This window comes from Camelus ferus, chromosome 9, assembly GCF_009834535.1.
Source record: "Camelus ferus isolate YT-003-E chromosome 9, BCGSAC_Cfer_1.0, whole genome shotgun sequence".
Lineage (NCBI taxonomy): Eukaryota > Metazoa > Chordata > Mammalia > Artiodactyla > Camelidae > Camelus > Camelus ferus.
In genome coordinates this window covers 80,316,378-80,328,556 of record NC_045704.1, presented here as the reverse complement: position 1 = coordinate 80,328,556, position 12,179 = coordinate 80,316,378, and the positions used below count along the sequence as shown (strand labels likewise).

Sequence of the window (12,179 nt, the reverse complement as noted above, 5' to 3'; positions counted from 1 at the left end):
GCTGAGGTGAGCTTCCCTGGTTGGTGATACTCTCTATTGTCACACATTGTGACTGGGAGAAGGTAATGCTTCCCACGACTTTGTGGGGAGAGGATGATCAGAAGCTCTGCATTTGGACTGCTTCCAAACTGCCCTGTGCATCTCTTCCTGTAGCTAATTTTAACCTGTGTCCTTTCCATGTAATAAGTCATGAGTATAATAGCATCAGTGAATTCTGTGAGTCCTTCTGTTGAATTACCCAACCTGTTTTGGAAACCCACCCCACTACCTCTAACCACCCCCCCAAAACTTGCAGTTGTTGTTAGAAGTGAGGCTAGTCTTTGGGGGCTGTTCCCTCTAATATTATTGTTGGTTAAACTCTTCGTATATCACTACTGACCCTACAGAAATTTTTTAAAAGATTATAAAGAAATACTATAAATAATTGCATGCCAACAAATTAGATAGCCTAAATGAAATGAACGAATTTCTAGAAAAACAGAAACTATCAAATGACTCAAGTAGATACAGACAATCCAAATATACTTACAGCAAGTGAAGAGATTGCCGTATCATCAAAGACAAAGAAAACCCAAAGCCCAGATAGCGTCATCGGTGAATTCTTTGAAACATTTAAGGAACTAACACCACTCTTTTACAAGCTCTTCCAAAAAACGGAAGAGGAGGGAACATTTCCCAACTTGTTCTCTGAAGCCAGAACTATCCTGATGCCAAAACCAGATGAAGACATCACAAGAGACGAAAACTGCAAACCATTATCCCTTATAAATGTGGATGCAAAAATCCTCAACAAGGTATGAGCAAACAGAATTCAACAACATATAAAATGTGTTATATATCATAACAGACTGGTACTTATCTCAGGACTGCAGGAATTCATAAGTGGTTCAACATACAAAAATCAGTCAAACTATATCGTATGAATAGAATAAAGGCCCAAAACCACAAGATCATCTTAATGGACAATTAACAAAGCATTTGCTAAAATCCAACAGCTTTTGTAATTAAAAAAAAAAATACTCAACAACTAGGAACGGGAAGGGAAACTTCCCAAACCTAATAAATGGCACCTACACAGAACCACTGCTAACATCATAATTAACGGTAAAATACTGAAACCTTCCCCTCTAGGATCAGATAAAAGACAAAGATGTCCACCTTCACCACATTCATTTAACAATGTACTGGAGGTTTTATCCAGCAAAATTAGGCAATGAAAAGAAATAAAAGCAGCCAGATGATAAAGGAAGATGTAAAACCATCCCCGATGACATGGTCTTACAAATAGAAAATCCTAAAGAATCCACACACATAACATGCGTGAGTCTATTAGAACTAAAAAATGAGTTCAGAAACTTTGCAGGTTGCAAAACTAACATACAAATATCAATTGTATTTCTATACACTAGCAATGAAAGATCCAAAAGTAAAATTAAGAAAACAGTTCAATTTACAATACCATCAAAAATAATGTCAGGACTAAATTTAACTGCTAATGGGTACAGGATTTCTTTCAGGGGTGATGAAAATGTTCTAAAATTAGTGATGATAGTAGTACAGTTTTGTGAATATACTAAAAACCACTGAAATGTAAACTTTAAAAGTGAATTTTATGATATGTGAATTATATCTCAATAAAGCTATTATTTAAACAAATTAATTGTCTTTATACACCAGCAACTAACAGAAAATGATTTTTTAAAATTACCATCTGTAAGAGTAATAAAAACTAACTTGGCATAAATCTAACAAAAGTTGTGCAAACCCTGGGAATGTTTAATTTTATAAAGCTTTTAGAAACTTTACTTCTATAGTTTTATATAAAAAAAAAGTTTTTGAGCTTCTTAAGCAGAACTTTTCTTGAAAGTTGTTTTTTAAAATCACTACAAGATCACTTTTCTAAACTATATTTGAAGTATTTAGTTAGAAGGTGAGCTATTTAAAAGTTGACTTCTATGGGTAGGAAGATAGGGTTTGTATTAAAGATTAAGCAATATAATAATAAAATGATATTGTCATGGTTGACCTGTACAGTATTAACACTGTGCTATACCACTCCAGGTAGTGTTAGGGTGGCCAGAAATGAGTATGATGACATATTTTTGAAGGGTTAATTTTGACATAAAATAGAAGCTGGTTTAAGTAAATCAAAGGAGAACTGAATTTCTCTAAAGCAGACTGGTAGACCTGTTCTCAACCTCTCCCACCTGCTAGTAATTCATAATCACGTCCTTTGTCTAACTATGTTTTCACTAATGCTGGGGCTTAAGAAGATAAGGAGGAATCTTTGGTTTGAACTACTAGCTTCTTATATTAGGATTCATTTTGCAGATTTAAACTGTATTGGTCAGCCATTATTTGGGAATCTTTCTGGTCACATAATAGGAAAAAGAATAAATCTAAGCAGCTGGATGAAAAGCAGACTTTAATGAGCTAACTTTCCAGCCCATTAAATCAGAAAATAATGTTTGAAATGGTCTTTTATTTTGAAAATTGCTATATGCATTTCCTTATTCATTCATTACGTAAGTGTAAGGGATTTCCTGAAAGTGCTTTGTTACTGACCTACTTGTTCTGCACTATTTTAATTTCATCCCCTTTAGATATCTGGATTCGAACTACATTTTAGAATTCACCTTTACTTACAATGCCACCATCAGGCGGCGGTCCAGTTGGATACACCCCCCCAGATGGAGGCTGGGGGTGGGCAGTGGTTGTTGGAGCTTTCATTTCCATCGGCTTCTCTTGTGCATTTGGCAAATCTATTTCTGTATTTTACAAAGAAATTGAAGAAATATTTAAAGCCAGCACCAGCGAAGTGTCATGGTTGTCTTCCATCGTGTTTGCTGTCATGTATGCTGGAGGTAAGTACCCGTGAAGAGCTGCTCTTTTAACTGTCAGTAGGTAGATAATCTGTATTAGGTACTTTTTGTTCTATGTCTTTATCAGTGAGATATTTAAAATGTGAGTTCTTAGAGTTATGTGATTAGAGTCATATTTTTCATTCCCTTTAACAATAAAAGCTACATAGCAACTGTGTGCTCTGTTAGGTCAGTTATAATATAGAACAGGTGTCATTATAAAGGATACCTTTCTTTAAAAATGTATTTTGTGTTGGCTGCTGGTGTATAAAAAGGTAGTTGATATTTGTATTTTAATCATATCTCCTGTAAGCTTGCTAAACTCTTGTTAATCCCAATAGTTTTTGGTAGATTTATTTCAAAATTTTTAGTAGACAAACAAATCTTCTGCAAATACTGATAGTTTGGTTTCTTCCTTTCCTTACACCTTTCCCCCCTGTCTTACTGCGCTGGCTCGGACCTCCAGTATAATGTTGAAGAAAAGTGGTGATGGTAGGCATTCTTGTTTTGTAGTTCTGTTTTGATTTTGTTGTGGTTTTCTGTGAGAAACAATACATTTTAGCTAGTTTTTAAGTATGCGCTGAAGTCAGAAGTTTGATCAGACCTGCTCATACTTACATTTTGTCATTCGTGTGTGTTTGCGCTAGATGACTGTTTAAAAAATTTTAAACAGAGCAAACATCCTCCATATCTGTGGATAATATCCTAGATACATGAAGAATCGTATAAACACTTATAATTAGGGTATTTTCAGCCTCTTTTGCTTCCAAAGAGTTGGATTATGGTCTTTCATACTTCAGTTAAAATCCATCTTGTATGTTCTAGGTATGTAGAAGATACAAGCATTACTATATTTTTTCCATTACACAAACCTGTGACTCTGAAGTGAAGACAGAAAGCAGTAATCCTTACCACTGCCTTCTGTTTTATCTGTTTATTTTGCGGGGTGGCATCCTGTCATGTCAGTAATGCCATGTGCAGGTGTGGATGTGAGGGCCGGGCTTCTCCTTTATATTCTAAGCTGTTTGTTCTCTCCTAGGTCCTATCAGCAGTATCCTGGTGAATAAATACGGCAGTCGTCCAGTCATAATTATTGGCGGCTGCTTGTCAGGCTGTGGCTTGATTGCGGCTTCTTTCTGTAACACCGTGAAGGAACTTTACTGGTGTGTCGGAGTCATTGTAGGTAAGTCGCTACTGATGTTATTTTCAATCATTAATTTTTTTGTGGACTATTTGTAGCTTTCATTTGCCAATTCTTTTGAAAAATGAAAGTTCTTTGTTAGAAAAATTACAGGATCACTATTTTTTAGAGCTGGTGATATGTTAATTTAATAGAACCAGAAAAGCGAGCCTTTAAAGAACGTTCTGGCCCTTAATGGCATTTTTATTGTAAGCACATTAAAGAGAGCTTCTTTTCTTTTTTTTTTTTCCTTTCCTCTCCTTTCCTTCTTACTTCTCTTTTCTGTCTTTCTTTTTTCATCTTAAGAAAGAAGACAGTGGTGATAGGTTAAAAAGTTGTTGAGAGGGAGGTCATTAGCTATTCCCTCTCATTTCTCCTTCTGCCCAAGAAGAAATTGGCTCAAATTAGAGAAAGAGAGAATGTCAAAGCAGGAATTTTCTGATAGAAAAGCCAGATACATTTTCAAGGGATAAGGGGCACACTTGAGGAAACTCCCCTTTCTAATAGCTAAATTAAGAAAATAAAACTGCTGAATATAAGTATTATTGACACCCATAGCTCTACAGATTCAAGAAAACTACCGTTAATATTTTGATGCCCTATCCACTCATTTTCCTGTGCGCACACATAGAATTTTTAGAACAAAAAAGGATGAGACTATGTATGTTTGTATCCAGTTTTTTGTTATACTTACTAATACATCATGTACATTGTTTCCCCATCTCAGTAAATATACTTTAGCTGCAATTATTTTTTCATGGGGTAGATGGATATACCATAATTTATTTCACCATTATCTAATCAAAGGACATTTTAAATTGTTTATATTTTTTCATTATTAATAAACAGTATTTGTATGATAGTACTTCTGTATACATCTTTGTGAAAATGATCATTTCCTTTGGATAAATTTATAGAAGTGGAATTACTAGAGGAAAATGTTTTCAATACAATTGGCCAAATATCTCTTTTAGAAAAGTTATAATAATTTACAGTCCCACCTGCAGGACCTGAGATAAGGCCAATAATGGGTATTATCTTTTTGAATCTGTCCTTTTACCATATTAATTACATTTTTTAACATTTAAATATTTTAATTCATCTGGAATATTTGAATAAAGTAAGGAAGGACTAAAACTTTGTTCCCACATGGTTATTCAGCCTGTTCATTATTCCATTTGTTAATTCAGTCCACAAACATTTATTGAGTCCCTAGCTATATGCCAGGCATTGTCCAAGCTCTGTAGGGAGACCAACATGATAGGCAAGATTCCTGCTCTTCAGTGGAGAGAAGTAAACAATAAACAGACCAACAAATAAATGAATAAATAAGAAAACTATCAGGTAGTAATGAGTGCTTTGCAAAGACTTAAAACAGAGAATTTTGATAGAGAGGAATTGAATGGTCCCTAAAGGGAAGGCTTCTCAGAGGTGGTGATTGAGATCTGGATGATAACCAAGCAGGAGGCTTTGTGACAATCTAGAGGAACAGTTTAACACTTAGCACAAGTAGGAATAGACTGAGATGAGGGCAAGGAGGCAAATTAGCGCCAAATCATGGGGCCTCCTAACCCAGAGTGAAAAGTTATGGATGGGCAGTCATTAGAGAGATTGAAATGGGTGAGCATCCAAATCTGGTTTACCTAGTAGGGAACCAAGGTTGGGAGACCACTTAAGAGGCTATTAGGATAGTTAATTGTCCCAGCCTCATTGACTGAAAAATCCATCCTTTCCCTATTAATTTAAATGTATCTTTTGGTTCTATTTCTGGACTTTCCACCCACCTTTATTGATCAATTTTTCTAATTTTGAACAAGTGCCACACTGTCCTAATATATTTATATATCTGTTAGGGTAGGTGCCACCAATTATTTATCCTTTTCCAATATTTCTAATGCATTTGTTCTCTGGGTGTATTTTAGAGTCATTTTACCCCATTTGAAAAATAAATTACATTGAAATTTTCATAGACATTGCGTTAAAAAAATGGATTTCCTAAGATACTGTTAGCATCTTGACAATGTTGTGTTTTACTGTCCAAAAATATTTTCTCTCCCCCTCCCCCTCCCCCTCTTGCCCTTCCTCTCCCTCTGCTCCTCCTCCTGGTTTGCTTTCTGAATTTAGAAGATTTATCGTCTCTCCTTTTTGTTTTTAATTCTCTATGCCTCAGGAAAGCAAAAGTTATGAAATTAGACAAAGGATCTTACATTTATTGTGGTTTTGTTGCTAAAGTAAAAAGAGTTCTTTTTCATAATATAAATTTTTATATTATAAACCTAGTATTTACTGCAAAAAGAGACTTTATGTCTATATTTATTTGATAACTGTCCACGTAATGATCTACTGGTTATAATAGCCTCTGATGATTTTGACCTCTTTCCATTCAGTTTCTCTGCCTGATTAATTAATACCAAATACATTTTTGACATTTATTACAGTATGTGATTGTGGTTCCCCTCCTCCCCAGGTCTTGGGCTTGCCTTCAACTTGAATCCAGCTCTGACCATGATTGGCAAGTACTTCTATAAGAGGCGACCACTGGCAAACGGACTGGCCATGGCAGGCAGTCCTGTGTTCCTCTCTGCCCTGGCCCCCCTCAACCAGACCCTTTTTGCTCACTTTGGCTGGAGAGGAAGCTTCCTAATTCTTGGGGGCATCCTACTAAACTGCTGTGTGGCTGGAGCCCTGATGAGACCAGTAGAGCCCAAGCCAAACACTGCAGGGAAAGAAAGATCTAAGGAATCCCAGCAGGAAGCTGGAAGAGCTGATGCAAAAAAGGGGGCAAGTGATACAAATACAGAAGTTAATGGCAGAAATCCCCCAAAAGAGAAACAATCAGTTTTTCAAACAGTAAACAAACTTCTGGACTTATCCCTGTTCAAGCACAGAGGCTTTTTACTGTACCTCTCTGGGAACACGATAATGGCTTTTGCACTGGCTACACCTTTAGTCTTTCTTAGTAATTACGCCAAGAGTCAGCATTACTCTAATGAGAAGGCTGCCTTCCTTCTTTCTATTCTGGCTTTTGTTGACATGGTAGCCAGACCTCTTATGGGATTTGTAGCCAACACAAACTGTGTAAGACCTCGAATTCAGTATTTTTTTGCTGCTTCTGTTATTGTATACGGAATGTGTCATATGCTAGTACCTTTCTCCTCCAGCTATCTTGGGTTTTGTGCCTATGCGGGATTCCTTGGATTTGCTTTTGGGTGGCTTGGCTCCGTATTGTTTGAAACGCTGATGGACCTCATTGGACCCCAGAGGTTCTCCAGTGCTGTGGGATTGATGACCATTGTGGAATGCTGTCCTGTCCTCCTGGGGCCACCGCTTTTAGGTATAGTATGTCTACCTATTTCTGTGGTTCAGTTAACATAAAACAGGTATAGAAGATTGGAAGATGATAGAAAGCAGAAATCAGTGAGCTGCTGATGCCGGAGGGCTAGTCTTTCTCATTTCTGTACCCTCCATGCTGACACACGGAGCATAATTGCTCAAATACTTTTGGAAATAAATTAAAGTGAATCATCAAGCTGAAAGGGGAATAAAAAACTATTACAAACTTAAGCATTTATTGAAATATTTTTCTCATAGAAAAACCAAATGTATTTATTGTAGAAAAATGTATTATACTCCACCTTTAAAATACTGTTGGTGATTTCTCTTAATTATGGAATTTATATCAGCAGTAATATTTAAAATAATAACAATACCCAGGTAAGGGCTTACAGTATACCAGGGACTGTCCTAATCATTTTCTATATTCTGTCCTATATTACAAGTCTGTGATGTAGGACTGTCCCCACTTTATAAATAAAGGAACTGAGGCTTCTAAAAGCAAAATAACTTGCCCAAGATCACACAGCTAGTAAGAGACCATAAAACTTGATGTATTATTCTTTTAAGAATGCTAAATGATGTATATTTTTAAATTATCATTAATACAAAATACAGCAATGATTTGGGCTTCCTCTGGATGTGACTCATGCTTCTGAGAGTATGCACTATAAAGTAAGAAGGCAACATAAAAGAAGATCCACTACTGACTTTTCAAAACTTATCCACCCTCTCTTCTCCCTATACTCAAGGAGATTCCAAGTCCTGTCAAGTTTTACCTCCTAAATCTCTTTCTAATCTGCCCATTTTTCTCCATCACAACTACCACTCTTACCCAAACCTCCTGCCTTCTCTCTGGGCTGCTCCTAGCAGTAGCCTTCTGACTTCACCCATGTCCAGTCTACCTGCTCTTTAGTCTCCTGAAACACTCGAGTTGCTTCCCACATCTCAGGGTGAAGATCAGATTCCCTACCGTGGCCCACAAGGCTCTGCGTGGCCTTGCCCACCCACCTCTCCAGCATCATTCCCACCACTCTGTCTGCTCTCTCTGCTTCCCCTCTCACACCCTCTGCTTCCTCCTACCACCCGCCTCTGCACGAGCTCTTCTCTGCCTGGATACTTTTCCCATCTCCTTTCTCCCAGATAACTCCTATCCTCCTGTAAGTCTTGGCAAAGTTTATTTACACTTTAAGAAAAGCCCTCCTGACCCTACTTGCTGGCCTCAACCTCCTATTCTCTGCTCTCAGGCCCTCCCTGTAGCACTTGTCACAGTGTATGCACTTACTGGGTTAACATTTTTCCTCTCCACTGAACTGTATGGATGTTCCCTCTTTTGCTCACCCTTAACTCAGGGCCTAGTGGACCCAGTGCCTGGTGTGTGTATAGAGACCCAATAAGCATTGCTGAGTGAGTGATGCCCTGAGCTGGAAAACTGTATGGAGTCCTATTTGAACTGGTTATTATATTCTTTATGGGTGTAGAGTTTTCCAAAGTTTATTCCTTGAAATACTAGTTTGTAGAGATGCTAATACATTTTACTATAACAAGGATTTCATGGCCAAAAAAGTTTAGAAACACCAAAGTAAATGAGTTTCTTTACTATCAGACCTCATAAAAGGCTTTAATAGAAAAGACTATGATATGTCATTTCCAAATTTGCTTGACTTTGGAAACATTAGGGAGGTGTCCTGTAGCACAGACTTGTGGGTGGAGGCCTGAGTCAGACCTGGTGGGTTTCAAGCCAACCTATTTCACACACTAGGTCACTTTGTGACCTTGGACGAGTTACTTAAGGTTTCTGAACTTTGGTTTTTACGTTATACAACGGGAATGATGATAGAATCTTCCTGTAGTGAATATTAAGCACTTAGAATGGTGGAAAGGTATTGCTGTTAGCTAATATTTTAGCATAGGATGAGTGCTCACAGGATTGCTCTTTGGGAAACACTGATGTCAGAGAAAGAGCATTGTCCTGGGAGAGTGGAAATCGCTCTGTGGCCTTGGGCAAGACTCCCAAACCTCTTTTGAGCAACAAATTTTTCCACTGTATATTGAAAGAATTGATTCTAGGTGATCTCTAGGTATTTCCCAGTTCAAATTTGCCGAGATTTAATTATTTTCAAGTTGCTAAACGACAGAATATGCTAGGCCATCCAAAATCAGTGTGATGTCATAAAAGATCAGATCATTTTTAGCAGTTCCTTTTTGTACTAAATTGTCATTTGTGGGATCTTTGAGTGGATCCTTAAACTTTATTTGGGCAAGGGTAAAATTGTTTACTTTACCCATGTAACTTTTTTTTTTTTGACATCTTTAGGTCGTCTCCATGACATATACAGAGACTACAAATACACATACTGGGCAAGTGGCACAATCCTTATTGTCTCAGGCATCTATCTCTTCATCGGCATGGGCATCAATTATCGACTTGAGGCAAAAGAACAGAAGGCAGAGGAGAATCAGAAAAAGGAGAGTAAAGAGATGGAACCAAAAGAAGTCACTAAAGCTGCAGAATCTCCAGAATCAAAAGGCATAGAAGGGCCCAAAGAGGAGAAAATTTAAGGCTCAAATCAGGGATAAACAGAAGCTTTGCACCAAAGATACCTGAAAAAGTCTACTGAATCATGTCCTATTGTTGGTGCTTATCATGGACAGTTGACATTTGTGTACAGCTTATACCAGGTGTTCACTGATGGAACTTTCATTTCCTTCCTTTACATCAGTCATAATAAATATGTCACATCCTTTAGGGGCAGGGGATTTGCAAAAGGTGACAGAAGGAAATAGCTTTTATTTGAAGTCCCATTTATTAAGGTATACTGTACAAATCTCTTTTATGAGAGTAAAGTTTAATGAATTTTGACAAAGGTATTTAGTCAAAAAACTACCACTCTAATATAGAACATTGTGAACAGCCAAAATAATTCCCTTCTGCTCCTTTGCAGTCAGTCCCCTTCCCCTAATTATAGCCCCTGGCAGCCACTGATCTAATTTCTGTTCCCTATAGTTTTGCATTTTCCAGAATGGAATAAATGGAATCATATAGTATGTAGTATGTGGCATAATAATATGTATTTGGTCTTTATCTCTAGTTCCTGGTATATGGTTCCTAGAACCCTTGGAATCTCTGGAGTGATAAGAGTGTCTTTTGCATGCTAATTAGGTGACTAGTGGCTGGAGACCCCTTTCTTAGCTGCAGGATAGGAGCTAGTCTCCAAAAAAGACCAAGGAGTGATTAGAGGGTTGGAACGTTCGGTGGCATCCCGTGACCTCCAGAGAGAGGAGAGAGACTGGAAGTTGAGTTCAATCACCGATGTCCAATGATCTAATCAATCATGTCCATGTAACAAAACCCCCTAAACTACAGAGAGCTTCCTGGTTGGTGAACACTGAGGTACTGGGAGGGTAGTGCGCCCAGACAGGGCACGGACGCTCCACACCACTCCTCCCTGCCATATTTCGCCCATGCATCCTAGACATCTCTTCCATCCGGAGGTGCTAAATTATATCCTTGATAATAAATCAGTGAATGCAAGCAAAGTGTTTCCCTGAGTTCTGTGATTCACTCTAGCAAATCATCAAACTTGAAGATGGAGTCATGGGAACTCCTAGTTTATAGCTGGTTGGTCAGAAGTACAGGTGGCAACCTGGGACTTGAGACTGGATACTGAAGTGAGGGCAGTCTTGTGAGACTAAGCCTTTAAACCTTTGGGATCTGACACTAACTCTGGGTACTTTGTGTTAGAATTGAATTAAATTGTAGGACACCCAGTGGCTGGAGAGTTGGAGAAGTGGTTGTTGGTGTGCAAAAACTCCCACACATTTGGTGGCAGGAGTGTTATGAGTAAAAACAGTGGGGACTGGCCTTCTGTGTCTGGTTTCCTTCACAGAGCAGAATGTTTTATGATCCATCCATGCTGTTGCATTTTTAGCAGTTTATTGCTTTTTATTGCTGAGGAGTATTTCTTGTGTAGATGTACCATAATTTGTATATCCATCTACCAGTTGGACACTTGAGTTGTTTCAACTTTTTGGCTGTTATGAGTAAAGATGCTGTGAACATTCACACAGAGATGTGTGCAGACATATGCTTCATTTCTCCTGGGCAAATGCCTAGAATTGGAATTCTGGGTCATATGGCAAGTGTGTAAGAAACCATCAAACTGTTTTCTCAGTGGCTGTAACATGTGCTCATCCCACTAGCGAGATGAGAATTCTAACTGTTCCACATCCTTGTCAGCAACAGGCATTGCCAGTCTTCTTAACTTGCCCATTCCAGGAGGTGTGTAGTCTGTGACATTTCCCTGAACACTAATGATGTTGACCACTTTTTTTTCCTGTGCTTCTCATCTGTATATTTTTAGAGAAGGTTTATTTTTTAACCCTGACATTTAACAGTCTTAAAAATATTTAAGTGCCTGGAGTTTTTGTCTTTCAAACTCTTTGGGTGACTTTTCCTGGCATAGCTGACGGTGAAATAAACAATATACTTGAAACTTCCTAAACGTCTGGCAGCGTATTTAAATAGATGGTTATGAAGTCTAATAGCGTGGAAAGATCTTGTAATAAGCATGATACAATGTTAAGTGACAAAAGCAGAACACAAACTAGGTAAATGTATATAATGCACTCTCGGTGGATAAAAGAGGAAAAAGACATGCACAAAATTCCAACCATATTTGCGTTGGAATGGTGACTTTTTCCCTATACGCATTTTCCTTAATTTGAATGTGGCTGCTTTTCACTAATAACAGAGGAAAAATGAATAGATTTGAAATAGAAGAGTTCTGACAAGAGGAACTTAA

The 12,179-nt window shown here is 37.8% G+C and overlaps 1 protein-coding gene across 2 annotated transcripts in view; it reads left to right on the top strand.

The window, feature by feature from the left end:
* LOC102516426 (monocarboxylate transporter 1) overlaps nucleotides 1-12,179 on the top strand; it is a 25,233-nt gene extending 13,054 nt beyond the window's left edge. The window contains exons 1-5 of one of the 2 annotated variants that reach the window (XM_032487351.1): nucleotides 2,692-2,864; nucleotides 3,328-3,353; nucleotides 3,901-4,044; nucleotides 6,509-7,375; nucleotides 9,692-12,179. In XM_032487351.1, coding sequence (XP_032343242.1) covers nucleotides 2,824-2,864; nucleotides 3,328-3,353; nucleotides 3,901-4,044; nucleotides 6,509-7,375; nucleotides 9,692-9,936 — 1,323 coding nt within the window. In that variant the 5' untranslated portion in view covers nucleotides 2,692-2,823 and the 3' untranslated portion in view covers nucleotides 9,937-12,179. Of the gene's footprint in view, nucleotides 1-2,603; nucleotides 2,865-3,327; nucleotides 3,354-3,900; nucleotides 4,045-6,508; nucleotides 7,376-9,691 lie in introns of those variants that run through there. The other variant, XM_032487350.1, reaches the window with a different exon arrangement.